The sequence below is a fragment of the Melanerpes formicivorus genome, unplaced genomic scaffold (assembly GCF_026170545.1).
Source record: "Melanerpes formicivorus ecotype bairdi unplaced genomic scaffold, bMelFor1.0.p_v2 SCAF_1, whole genome shotgun sequence".
Lineage (NCBI taxonomy): Eukaryota > Metazoa > Chordata > Aves > Piciformes > Picidae > Melanerpes > Melanerpes formicivorus.
This window is the reverse complement of record NW_027142353.1, coordinates 60,811,314-60,824,902: the sequence shown is the minus strand read 5'-3', so window position 1 is coordinate 60,824,902 and position 13,589 is coordinate 60,811,314. Positions and strand designations below refer to the sequence as shown.

The 13,589-nt window shown below is 40.0% G+C and overlaps 1 protein-coding gene across 1 annotated transcript in view; it reads left to right on the top strand.

The window, feature by feature from the left end:
* DYNC2H1 (dynein cytoplasmic 2 heavy chain 1) overlaps positions 1 to 13,589 on the top strand; it is a 157,162-nt gene that overhangs the window by 69,859 nt on the left and 73,714 nt on the right. Inside the window, exons 52-58 of the mRNA XM_068148259.1 lie at positions 476 to 531; positions 2,069 to 2,119; positions 2,953 to 3,030; positions 5,473 to 5,604; positions 8,489 to 8,561; positions 8,903 to 9,063; positions 13,456 to 13,581. Of these exons, the coding sequence (XP_068004360.1) occupies positions 476 to 531; positions 2,069 to 2,119; positions 2,953 to 3,030; positions 5,473 to 5,604; positions 8,489 to 8,561; positions 8,903 to 9,063; positions 13,456 to 13,581 (677 nt within the window). The remainder of the gene's footprint in view (positions 1 to 475; positions 532 to 2,068; positions 2,120 to 2,952; positions 3,031 to 5,472; positions 5,605 to 8,488; positions 8,562 to 8,902; positions 9,064 to 13,455; positions 13,582 to 13,589) is intronic.

The window sequence follows — 13,589 nt, the reverse complement described above, 5'->3', positions numbered from 1 at the left end:
AAAAGATGTTCCTGATACAGGCCAGGATGCCATTGGCCTTTTTGGCCACCTGAGCACACTGCTGGCTCATGTTCATCCTGCCATCAACCAGTACTTACATGGAATGGAGAGACAAAGCTATGGCTGCAGAAGCAGGAGACCAGAAGGAATATCAAATGGTAGCAGGCATCAGTTTACCTGAGGAGAGTTCATTATAGGGTAATAGGTAAAAAATCAGATAATACATTTGAGGGCAGTAAAGAAACTTGATTGGATGAAGGATGAAGGTTTAAGGTACCAGGTTTAATAAGGATTGGTGGAAACATTTCGATATGAATGCAGTGTGCTTTTATTGCAGACATATGGATTGACCAAGCAAAATCCCACGGTTGATGTCAGCAGCGAAGCTGCCTGATAAAAATAACTCAAATTAATCTTGTTGGCTGTTCTCCATTATTAGAACTTCCCTGATCCATCTTTATTATTTATTTTTCAGCTTCTGGAAATGTCTTCTTTTATCTTTCTGATCTTAGAGTTTATAAAATCATGAAGGCAACAACTTGCAAATAGTTTTCTGACTCAATGAAATCCTGCCTGCCTAGGCATTTTATGGATTTGTAAATACTGCTTTATGTGTTAGTTACTATTGGTTATCTGAGATCAGCTAAACAATCCATCAGCTGTTAGAGCTCTTAACCAGCTTAATCTAGGTTACATATGATGCCCATTCCTGCCGTATCTGAGCTCTCAAGAATTAGAACAAGGAAATAATATCAATAATTTTCTTGCTTCTCTGAAAGGTACAAGTTACTTTAATTAAATTGTTAAGAAAAGAGTGCTTGTGCAAAGTAATTATTGAGGAAAATGAAGGTGAAGTGGGTATTCCTTTTGAAGTTATTTCTTTTATAGCCTTAAATGTGATGCAGCTAGAATTTGCTTATTATGCTGCTAGAGAATTGAGTGTTCTGTGTCCCTGTCCCAGAGGAGTTCAGCCTTCTGCACTTAAGATTTTTTTGCATGGTGATAAGAAATTTATAGTGCCACTTCAACATTATACTTGGCCCTTAGTGGAGACAGTCTCTCTATCATCATGTATTGATTTTTCTGAAGTAGCTTTACATGTCTTTACATATTACACTCCTGCTTTTCTTCATAAAAATACTACCACACTTTCTGGTTTCAGAGCAGGGGAGTCTTCATGTATTTTCAGGGCACAAGCATTTTCTTTGTAATATGTAGAGGAGCATCAATATGTAATTAAAAGAGAGAGTTATTTCAAGACTTAGCTAGATTGGCTGCATGAAGCTATGCTGTGGTCTGTGTCAGAGCAGCAGTAATTGATTAGCTTTTTTATTTGGAACATTACTGCTGGCTTTGGCAATAAATGAAATTCTTTATCATGGAATTCAGATACTGATTATGCAAAATTTCAATACTTAGGAAAATTTCTGTAGTATGTTCCTTACCATCTGCAAATATAGGACATGTCATTTCTAGTATGGTTTTTAAATACTTATCTAATCTGTCTTCAAAGGATTAGTAACTGCCCTCCCTAGATACAAACACCAAGGCTAAAATGATACAGAAATTTAACTTACATTTTCCTTCTCTTAATGCAACCAAAGTATTCATAATACCAATCTATTATATTAAGTATTCTTCCTGTTCTAACAACTATGTCTTTTGGATACTATCACAGGAAACACTACTGAAAGATGGATTCTATAGTTGTTTGTTCTATGTGGACTACTGATGCCTTATCAGGCACTATGTATGTTCTTGCCAGCTATGTATGTTACTTCTTGCTAGTCTATGAGTAGACAATCAGAGTGGGAGCTTTGGGTGCTGAGCAAAGATGGGGCTTCTCCTTTTGTTTCTTCTGCTACTAAAGCACTGCAGTCACTTGGCTTGGATTCTACAAAAGGAATTACATACTGGTACTATTACCTAGAATTTGAAAAGCAGAATTCTTTCTGATTCAAGGATTTAATTTGTTTATCTTCTTGTTTTGTCTAGATGCTACTACATACTAATCTTCAGTCTTGAAGTGTCTTCTGACTTGTCTGAGTTGTTTATTTATTCCTTCTAGGAATGGGAGACTTTTACAGGTGTGATCATTGGAGACACCATAAGAAAATCTGTAAGCTACATTTATTTGTGTGCTTTGAAACAAGGAACATTTACTTAAAGCTTGAAAAGTTAGAGTTGTGTTCTTACTATGTTGTTTAATTAATTATATTCATACATTAAAGGTACAAACTACTTCTCACATAGTAATATAAAAATATAAACCCTTTTTGACCATGGCAACTCAGTTTCTGCAATGCATAATGTTTTTACTTTGTTGCTTGTTTTGTTTCTGTTACTAGGATTACAGTCTGGTTTTTTTTCAGTGGAATGTTTGGGGAGGTTTGAAGCCCTCTTTCGTAGCTGAAACCCATGTTCCGACTCATTCTTTCTCCTTGTACCATACTAGTTGTGATTTTGGTATGGATTGATGGAATTGTCCACACATTTTGCTAACCTTCACATATTTTTTTGCCCAGCCTTACATCTGGAGATGTATTTATGTTTTCTTAGGTGTCAGAGCAAGCTTAAGAAATTTCTGGTCCATACCTGACCAATTATGCTGTAGCTTGCTAAGTGTTACTCAATTCTATCTATTCTGTATACTTGCTTTTAATGGAAAACTACTTAGATTTCAGTGTGTCATATGGATACCCTAAATGAAAAAATATTTTCAGGGTCAAGTGGTTAAGCAAATGTTAATGTGAAAAGTGTATCTCAAATTTAAATAACTGCTCACTTTAGTTTTGTTGTGCCATCTATGTGCTTAGCAAAAGGCCACAGAAAGGTTCCTGTTGTAAATGCTTTGTTTTGTTAAAAACATAAATCTCACAATCTCATTACTGAATTTAGTGTTTCACAAAAATGTGTGTAACTTATGTGTGTAACATAACTTGCTTCAATAAGGATTCACAAAGAAGTGCTCGTGACCAGATTCCCTCTTGGATAGAACAGGACCGAGCCTGGGCAGTAGCATCTCTGAAGGTATGCATCATAGTTTCATAGTTTCATAGTTTCATTCAGGGTTGGAAGGGACCACATGGATCATCTAGTTCCAACCCCCCTGCCATGGGCAGGGACACCCTACGCTAGATCAGGCTGGCCACAGCCTCATCCAGCCTGGGCTTAAACACCTCCAGGGATGGGGCCTCGACCACCTCCCTGGACAACCCATTCCAGGGTCTCACCACTCTCATGGTGAAGAACCTCCTCCTCACATCTAGCCTGAATCTCCCCACCTCCAGCTTCATTCCATTCCCCCTAGTCCTATCACTACCTGAGATCCTGAGAAGTCCTTCCCCAGCCTTCCTGTAGGCCCCCTTCAGATACTGGAAGGCCACAATTAGGTCACCTCGGAGCCGTCTCTTCTGCAGACTGAACAGCCCCAACTCCTTCAGTCTGTCCTCATAGGAGAGGTGCTCCAGCCCTCTGATCATCCTCGTGGCCCTTCTCTGGACACCTTCCAGCACCTCCACATCCCTCTTGTAATAGGGGCTCCAGAACTGGACACAGTACTCCAGGTGGGGTCTCACCAGGGCCGAGTAGAGGGGGAGGATCACCTCCCTTGACCTGCTGGCCACACTTCTCCTGATGCAGCCCAGGATCTGATTGGCTTTGCGGGCTGCAAGTGCACACTGAGAGCTCATGTTGAGCTCATCATCATCATGTGGTGGTTTGAATGTAATTTAAAAGGCCTATAGCTTTAGCAGATAGTTTACATTTGAATACTCAAATGCTCCTTTGTGAGACATATTTTTTAATGTAAACCCTGAAAAAAACCCTGTTCAAAAAAAATGACCCAACAACTAATTTTTCTGAGTCTTTTCATGTACATCTTTACCCCATATAACAATGAATTTCAATGCATATAAATCAGCCTATCATCTTACTGAGATTAGATAGAGAGGAAAAATTGCAAAGGATTTTTCCTCTCTATCTAATCTCAGTAAGGCGATAGGGAACAGTGTGGCCAGCAGGAGCAGGGAGGTCATTCTGCCCCTGTACACTGTACTGGATAGGCCACACCTTGAGTACTGTGTCCAGTTCTGGGCCCCTCAGTTTAGGAAGGATGTTGACTTGCTGGAATGTGTCCAGAGAAAGGCAACAAAGCTGGGGAGGAGTTTGGAGCACAAGCCCTATGAGGAGAGGCTGAGGGAGCTGGGGTTGCTTAGCCTGGAGAAGAGGAGGCTCTGAGGAGACCTTATTGCTGTCTATAAACCCCTGAAGAGAGGTTGTAGCCAGGTGGGGGCTGGTCTCTTCTCCCAGGCAACCACCAACAGTACAACAGGACACAGGCTCAAGATGCACCAGGGGAGGTTTAGGCTGGATATTAGGAAAAAGTTCTTCACAGAAAGAGTGATTTGCCATTGGAATGTGCTGCCCAGGGAGGTGGTAGAGTCGCCATCACTGGAGGTGTTTAGGAAGAGACTGGATGGGGTGCTTGGTGCCATGGTTTAGTTGATTAGATGGTGTTGGGTGATGGGTTAGACTTGGTGATCTCGAAGGTCTTTTCCAACCTGGTTAATTCCTATTCTATTCTATTCTATTCTATTCTATTCTATTCTATTCTATTCTATTCTATTCTATTCTATTCTATTCTATTCTGTTCCATCCTATTCTATTCTATTGCAAGTTTCTCTTATATAATGACTTTCACAAACCACTTAATACTGTATTCAAATCATTAAACTGTTAATTGGGAAATTATTTCTCTCTTTGTCTCAGATTTCCATGCATGTCTTGAAATGAATGTTGGAGTTTCTTGTTGCTTTTATAAAATAAAATCAAAACCAACCAAACCAAACTTTCTTGCTTTGGTTTATCCTGCAGCAGTCAGTATTGCAATTCTCTGATCCTGAAGGGAACTAAATGAAAATACTAGTAATTGAAATTCTGTCTTAGGCTCTTCTCCTGCTGCATGTAGCTCAGCAAGGAGGAAAATCTTGACTGGTCTTTGTGAAAGAATTCTGCTGCTAAATCCAGAGTTCATTATTATTCCTTTCTCTTCACCAGAAATAGGCACAATTGCAGGAGTGGTGTGGCAAACTTGGTTGTTACAGGTTTAAACAAAGAAACAGAAAATTAGTAACTAGGTGAATCATTAGCATGTACTGATAGAAAAAACCCCGGTCATGATTAAAGGCAAGAAGTGCAACTGAGTAGGGCTCAAAACAAAGAACCTCAAAGTTTAAAACCAAAAATATTGAGTAAGTACAGACTTAGCATTTCTGGGGGAGTAGGTGAACAAATGGTTAATTAAAAAGCTTACCCTTTTCTTCTATAACTCTGAAGTTAAAATTGAGTTATGTGAGATGCACAAGTATTTACATGTTTAGGTTCATAGTGTGACTTGGAAATTAATTAAAATATACAATGCCCAAATGACTATTCTTCCTTATCCTCAAATATGTATTATTTATTTTGTAGATTTCTCTCCCAGGACTCTATCAAACCCTTTGCTTTGAAGATGAAGGTCTGTGGCACACTTTTTCTCGGAGTTCTGTCTGTGAACAAGACTTTCCATCTACCATTGTAAAAAGAATTTCCTTATTTCAGCAGGTAATCTTCTCCTATTAAATTATTTGAAAGCAGTTATGAGTTGAGCATTGAAATTATGTTTTACATCTTGGAAATGCAGTTTTCAGGCCTGATTGAGTTGCAAGCAGTGACAGTATTGGCATTGGCTTACAGCTTAACTGGTATACTTAGTTCTAGGGGTTGAGGGTTTTTGTTGGTTTTGTTTGTTTGTTTTATTTCTTTCCCCCCCCCGTGATGCATACTTACTTCTGTCATACCTGAGTCTTTCTGTGTGTTGGTGTATTGGCTGCAACTGAGCATGCCCTGTAAAGTAACAAGCTCTTTAGTAATATTCACAGAATTAATTTTATGACTGCATATTCTTCCACAGTTGCTTTGTTACTGCAGAATTTGTCATCTTTTTGAGTGTCATTAATTTAGTTTATCATTCACTGTGCAAACTCACACAAATGACTGAAAATGACAAAAAGCAGAAGCAGCCCACTGCATTTTAGTGTAGTGGTCATGAAATACTATGCTTTCTGAAAACATGATGATTAAAGAACTCACCAAGAATGTTGGAGAGGCAAATTTCTTCCTCCACCCAGGGATCCTTCTTCTCTGGAAGAGAAAAATCTCATCCCTCTTGTGTTCATAGACAAAAAGAGTCTCATTACTTACTTTCAAATCATGCTGTCATTTGAAGTCACTTCATGTGAGATGAAGGCCCAGCCAAAGCAAGGATAGGATAGGATAGGATAGGATAGGATAGGATAGGATAGGATAGGATAGGATAGGATAGACCAGGTTGGAAGAGGCCTTTGAGATCATCGAGTCCAACCTATCATCCAACACTATCTAATCAACTAAAGCATGGCACCAAGCACCCCATCCAGTCTCTTCCTAAACACCTCCAGTGATGGTGACTCCACCACCTCCCTGTGCAGCACATTCCAATGGCCAGTCACTCTTTCTATGAAGAACTTCTTCCTAACATCCAGCCTGAACCTCCCCTGGTGCAGCTTGAGACTGTGTCCTCTTGTTCTGGTCCTGGTTGCCTGAGAGGAGACGGGTGCTGGTTGCCTGGGATGGGTTACACGACAATGTAGTTTCATGATGCTTGGCTCATATGGCATCTCTGAAGTTTGAATGGAGGAGGAGAATTTCTAAAATAGCTTGCACATAATTTAGGAACAAAGCATTTTGGAAAGGAATTTGTCTGACTCATGCTTGATTTGATGAAATGCAGAAGAGCAGTTCTTATATGTATGCAATGTGTTGGCATAAACATTCTGCAGTTATAGGAAATTAAATCCAGAATGAGCAACATATTCCATATCTAGTTCCTTGCTGAAAGGAAATATAGAAGGTATTAAGAATGTTTCTGTTGGTGAAACATATTAAAACTACCCAGTTAGGTTTATAGGCCACTCAAGCACACAGTTTCTTTCAAACTGTATGTTAAACTTCAAAGCAATGCAGTAGCACTTTAGTCTAATCCCAAGCTTGAAAAGTATGACTTTCTTAAAAATTTAACAAAGTTAACAAAGTTAACAAAGTTAACTTTAACAAAGTTAAATTTAACAAAGTTAAATTTTTCCTCCAAAAATTAAGAACCGATATTTCAGACTTGGAAATTGGAATGTGAAGAGGGTGCTGATTGTAACAAGTTGAAGATTTTACTGAAGTTATGTTAGTTGCCTTCAGTTGCCTATCCTGAACATTTGCAGGAAGTTGACTGAAAGAGAGGGAGCTGGTTAGGGAAACTGCTAATTGAATTTGCATCTGAACTGATTAGCTCTTTGTGCTCTGTAGTCTTAAGAAGAGCAGTAAAAGTGTGTGTAAAACTAGGAGGTTTGAAACTCAGAATGACTGGAGAAGAGAAATTAGATATAAAACTCCAAAGGTGTGCTGAAACAAAGGAATAGAATGGAATAGAATAGAATAGAATAGAATAGAATAGAATAGAATAGAATAGAATAGAATAGAATAGAATAGACCAAGTTGGAAGAGACCTTCAAGATCATTGTGTCCAACCTGTCAACCAATCCAACCCACCTAAACAACTAAACCATGGCACCAAGCACCCCATCAAGTCTCCTCCTGAACACTTCCAGTGATGGTCACTCCACCATCTCCCTGGGCAGCCCCTTCCAATGGCCAATCACTCTTTCTGTATAGAACTTCTTCCTAACATCCAACCTAAACCTCCCCTGGCACAGCCTGAGACTGTGTCCTCTTGTTCTGGTACTGGCTGCCTGGGAGAAGAGACCAACCTCTGCCTGTCTACAACCTCCCTTCAAGTAGTTGTAGAGAGCAGTAAGGTCACCCCTGAGTCTCCTCCTCTCCAGGCTAAGCAGCCCCAGCTCCCTCAGCCTCTCCTCATAGGGCTTGTGTTCCAAACCCCTCAGCAACTTCGTTGCCCTTCTCTGGACTCATTCCAGCAAGTCAACATCCTTCCTAAACTGAGGGGCCCAGAACTGGACACAGTACTCAAACTGATCAAAACTGATTCTTTTTCTGTATTACTGCATTAAAATCAGAAACATTACTATTACAGTTTGGGATGTCACTGCCAAAGTATGTGTACAGAATTTAGATTAGCAGTATAAAGCTAAATTTGCTTTCTGTCACTAGCTACCTGCCTATCTACCTTTTTTCTAGGACACTGCAGAAAAAAAAAGTCCAGCTTACAAATAGGCATTAGATGTAGATCTATCTTCTGATTCTATTAATAGGACAAGCTTCTTATAAAGGAGCAATTGCATTAGATTAGCTAGGAAGGGAATGATCAGATAGCTTTATATATTCATAGAGAATAACTTTGTTCTACAGAGAATTTAAAAGAATTCAGCCTTCATAGAAGGCTCTTGCATTTTAAATGGCCTTAACATATTTCATAAACTCATCTCCCTTTTCTTTCAAGGTCCTTGTGGTCCAAGCTGTCCGACCAGACAGGCTACAGAGTGCCATGACTCTTTTTGCATGTAAAACCTTGGGTAAGTTAATTTTTCACCAGGGTGTTTCCATGCAACAATTAAATACTTTTTTTTTTTGGTCTTATGTTTCACTTTTATTTTATAGTTCTTATGGAATTCTCAAGTATTAGGATTTAAAAGTATGCTGTAGATGGATTTGCTGATTTTATTCTTGTAAAGTATTACTAAAAAGTGCTTTTAAAATGGCTTGGTTTGCGCTTTTGTTGAAAGTGAAAAACCTTCTCTCAGGCCTTCTGAAAATGCATTCAGATTCGGCCTACACAGAGAGTACTACTTCTGTAGTACTCTCTACCTCCTGTAGAGTCACTTTATTTCTGTAATGATTCTAATTCTAATTGTAGGAATAAAAGAATTATCTCCATTGCCCCTGAATTTGAAACGTCTGTATAAAGAGACTCTGGAAATTGAGCCCATCTTGATAATTATTTCTCCTGGTGCTGATCCTTCTCAAGAGCTGCAAGAACTTGCAAATGTTGAAAGAAATGCTGAATGCTACCACCAGGTCAGTTTTAAATAAGCATAATAATTCTCTATACAGAGAGAGTGATTGTCTATTGGAAGGGGCTGCCTAGGGAGGTGGTGGACTCACCATCATTGGAGGTGTTCAGGAGGAGACTTGATGGGGTGCTTGGTGCCGTGGGTTATTTGTTTAGGTGGGTTGGATTGGTTGATGGGTTGGACACGATGATCTTGAAGGTCTCTTCCAACCTGGTTTATTCTATTCTAAGATCACGATGTGTAATGTTTTACAGTAGCACTATCTGTTTTACCTTATTTTTTTAAGGAAATTGGTATGTAAAAGCATAGTTTGGTGTCTGTGTGTTGTTCCCCCCTATTTTGCCACTAACTTCTGATTCCATTGGAAAAATGGTTTAGAGAAGAGAGACACAATTAGTGATCCTCGCTGAAGCAGAATCCACATGAGAGACATTTCCTTCAGCTTGGAGAAGGGAAAAATGAGAAGACAGATGGAAGAGAACAAAAGAGACTAAGAATTCCTACACATGCTGAATTAGTAACTTCATTGTGGAGTGACTGAAATATGAACAAAACCCACTGAAAATTGGACTTTGTAATTTTCTCTGCTTATAGGACTTGAGTATTTCTTCTTTCAATAGAAAACATGTATCAGATGTTTAGTGTGTGATAGTACTTCAGTATTTTGTGAAGTTCTGTGAGACATTTTACAAATAAGTGCTAACTAATCAGTTGTTGATGGGAATTCTTGAACAGAACTCTTACATTTCAAGTCCTTTAAAAAAAATGTTTAAGATTGACCATACAGGAAAGCCCTCAAGTTTCATGAACAGGCACACAACACCAAAATTACTTGCCAAGCCAATATAAGAGTTGTATTTTATAAGGGTAGGCAACTTCTTCCCTGTTTTGCATTCAACACAGAATGATTCCTACACCTGTCCCTACTGTGGGTATTGATGCACTCCTGCTTGTAGGTTTGAGAGACCTGAGAGGCCTGACAACAAGCCTCAGCACTGAAACCAGGAGGCCATTAAGTATATCAGTTTTTTCCACATGCCTTGTCTCTATGTGCTCTTCCGCACTGGGTACTTGCCTTGGCTGACAGGAACCTACTCAGGAAGTCCTGCCCTTGGGAAAGAAGAAACTTTTGCAATGATACAAGCAACAGGCTGGCTGTGGAGGTCCTCTGCTGAAAAGGACTGGAGAGCTTTGGTAGACATTATGCTCAGTATGATCCAGCACTGTGTCCTGCCAGCAGACAAGTCTTTGTGATTACCTAATAACACCTTTCAGTATCTACCACTGAGAATATGGACCCAGATTCTTTGCAATTGAGACATGGTGGATAGAAACAGTGGGCATGAATGACAATGTTGTAGGTTACAATTGGATTGTAAGAAGAAATGTTTTGCACCATAAGAACAGTCAGATTTTCTGGTGCAGTCTTCATCCTGGTAGGTTCCCAAGTGTCCACTGGACAAAACTCTCAGATCCTGGTCTGATCTGTTTTATAGCTGGTCCTACTTTGGGCTGGAAATTGAAGTAAAGACCGACCTTCCAGGATTTATTCCACCTGATTCTACGATACGAGTAGTTTCCTAACATTGCCAATACACAGTAGCAGTATGCTTTATACCTTTCTGTAAAACATTATTTTTCTCTGTCATGTGAAATGTTCAGAGGAGAGGAGTTGACTAAGCTCATCACTGGTCAGCATAGAAATGGAAAGTGTCAAGTTTTATGTTGCTTTTAAATAGTCCTTTCCTGGACTGTGCACTGATGTAATGTATTTTCCCCATCAAATTGTAAAGATATAGGTTCCACTGCTAGTTTATCTAGCTGTGACCATGTCAGAATGCACATTCCTTACTCTGCTACGTGGCTTTTTGTATTTATCTCTTTAATAAACTTTACAAGTTGTACTTCTGAAATGTAACAGGATAACATGTATTTGAGAAGTAGTACTCAAAGCTTAATCATCTGAAAGTTATCCTACTAATGAGAATATTTTGTTCCTATTTTTCATGCACTTTGTTATGCAATTTGAACAGAACACAGAGGATCAGATTATTTTTTCTCTGTTGAATCATTTCTTGTATGGGATGAAGAACAGACCACTAAATTTATTTAGCATACTACCATATTCTCTGGCAATTTTCAGTTATCTACTTTTGACTATTTGAAATTATTTCCAGGTATTATACTCAGTTTATTTAGGGAGAGGTTATCTCTGTATCATCATCTGAGGATAAGGCCTCAAGTTTCTTTGATTCAGTACAGTTTTAGGATACAAAGACAGGATGGATTTCCTCATAAGAGGCATTTCATGAATTCATAATAAACACAATAGTTCTATTTTGCTACAGCAGTACTGCCAAGGCAAGACTTTTCACATAGGCTGGGACTGCTTTCTTTTCAACATGTTTAATTCAGTTTTATTTGTTAGGTATAGCTTCCAATTAGATTTTAAGGGAGAACCAAAGTGAATGTACTATACAGATAGTCTAACATCAATTGTTGCAGTATTATACCACAGAACAAGCCCTTCCTTTATTTTCAGTTTTCACTAATTTATCTGAAAATTCAGTTTTTCATCTTTGTACTTTCATTTGAAGACCCAAATTCATTTTAGCAGCAATATGGTACTATAAAAGATGAAGAAAAGACTGTTAAGCTATTCATTTCCCAGCTGGAAAGAGAGCAGCCTTTGTTGTTCAGTCATCTTAATGTGACATGCAGTGTTTCTCTTCAAAGATAGTACTCCCAACTTACAGTCAAAAGAAAATTTGTTCTCACATGCCTCTTATTTTCATTGTATCAGCAGTTCTGCAGTAATACAGTTTAGTCACTGATGTTTAAATTACTATCACTGTCACCAAGTGATGCACGTTTTTTTTCTGAAAAACACTAGCTAATGTTGAACATGAGCCTGCAGTGTGCCCAGGCAGCCAAGAGGGCCAATGGCATCCTGGCCTGCATCAAGAACAGTGTGGCCAGCAGGAGCAGGGAGGTCATTCTGCCCCTGTACACTGCACTGGTTAGGCCACACCTCGAGTACTGTGTCCAGTTCTGGGCCCCTCAGTTTAGGAAGGATGTTGACTTGCTGGAACGAGTCCAGAGAAGAGCAACAAAGTTGGTGAGGGGTTTGGAACACAAGCCCTATGAGGAGAGACTGAGGGAGCTGGGGTTGCTTAGCCTGGAGAAGAGGAGACTCAGGGGTGACCTTATCACTCTCTACAACTACCTGAAGGGAGGTTGTAGACAGGTGGATGATGGTCTCCTCTCCCAGGCAACCAGTACCAGAACAAGAGGACACAGTCTCAGGCTGCGCCAGGGAAGGTTTAGGTTGGATATTAGGAAGAAGTTCTACACAGAGAGAGTGATTGCCCATTGGAATGGGCTGCCCAAGGAGGTGGTGGAGTCACCGTCATTGGAGGTGTTCAGGAGGAGACTTGATGGGGTGCTTGGTGCCATGGGTTAGCTGTTTGTTTGGGTGGGTTGGATTGGTTGATGGGTTGGACACGATGATCTTGAAAGTCGCTTCCAACCTGGTTTGGTTTATTCTATTCTAAAGAAAGGTTTATTCTATTCTATTTATTCTTAAGAGAATTTGGTTGGATAAGTTACCATATTTTCATTAATCTTTTCCCTACTTTAGCAGCCTATCACATTAGAGAAAATTCTGGTTATCCGTAGCACACCTTCTGTTTTCCATACAGACTTTAACTTTGAAACACCATTTTGTATTAACTGTTAAATGAAGTATGATAAATTCCTGATGCGAGAAGGCCAATGGCATCCTGGCCTGCATCAGAAATAGTGTGGCCAGCAGGAGCAGGGAAGTCATTGTGTCCCTGTACTCAGCACTGGTTAGGCCACACCTTGAGGACTGTGTCCAGTTCTGGGGCCCTCAATTTGAAAAGGACATTGAGACACTTGAATGTGTCAAGGGAAGGGCAATGAGGCTGGGGAGAGGTCTTGAGCACACGCCCTACGAGGAGAGGCTGAGGGAGCTGGGATTGTTCAGCCTGGAGAAGAGGAAGCTCAGGGGAGACCTTATTGCTGTCTACAACTACCTGAAGGGAGGTTGTAGACAGGCGGATGTTGGTCTCTTCTCCCAGGCAACCAGCACCAGAACCAGAGGACACAGTCTCAAGCTGTGCCAGGGGAAGTTTAGGCTTGAGGTGAGGAGAAAGTTCTTCATGGAAGGGGAGACTGACCATTGGAATGTGCTGCCCGGGGAGGTGGTGGAGTCATCACCCCTGTAGGTGTTCAAAAAGGGATTGGACGTGGCACTTGGTGTCATGGTTTAGTAGTCATGTGGTGTTGGGTGACAGGTTGGATTTGATGATCTGTGAGGTCTTTTCCAACCTTATTGCTTCTATGATTCTATGCACTGTGTCTGTCGTTTCAGATTGCAATGGGCCAGGGCCAAGCTGATCTGGCTATTCAAACATTAAAGGAATGTGCACGTAACGGAGAATGGCTGTGTTTAAAGAACCTGCATCTTGTTACTTCATGGCTTCCTGTATTGGAAAAGGTGAGAGT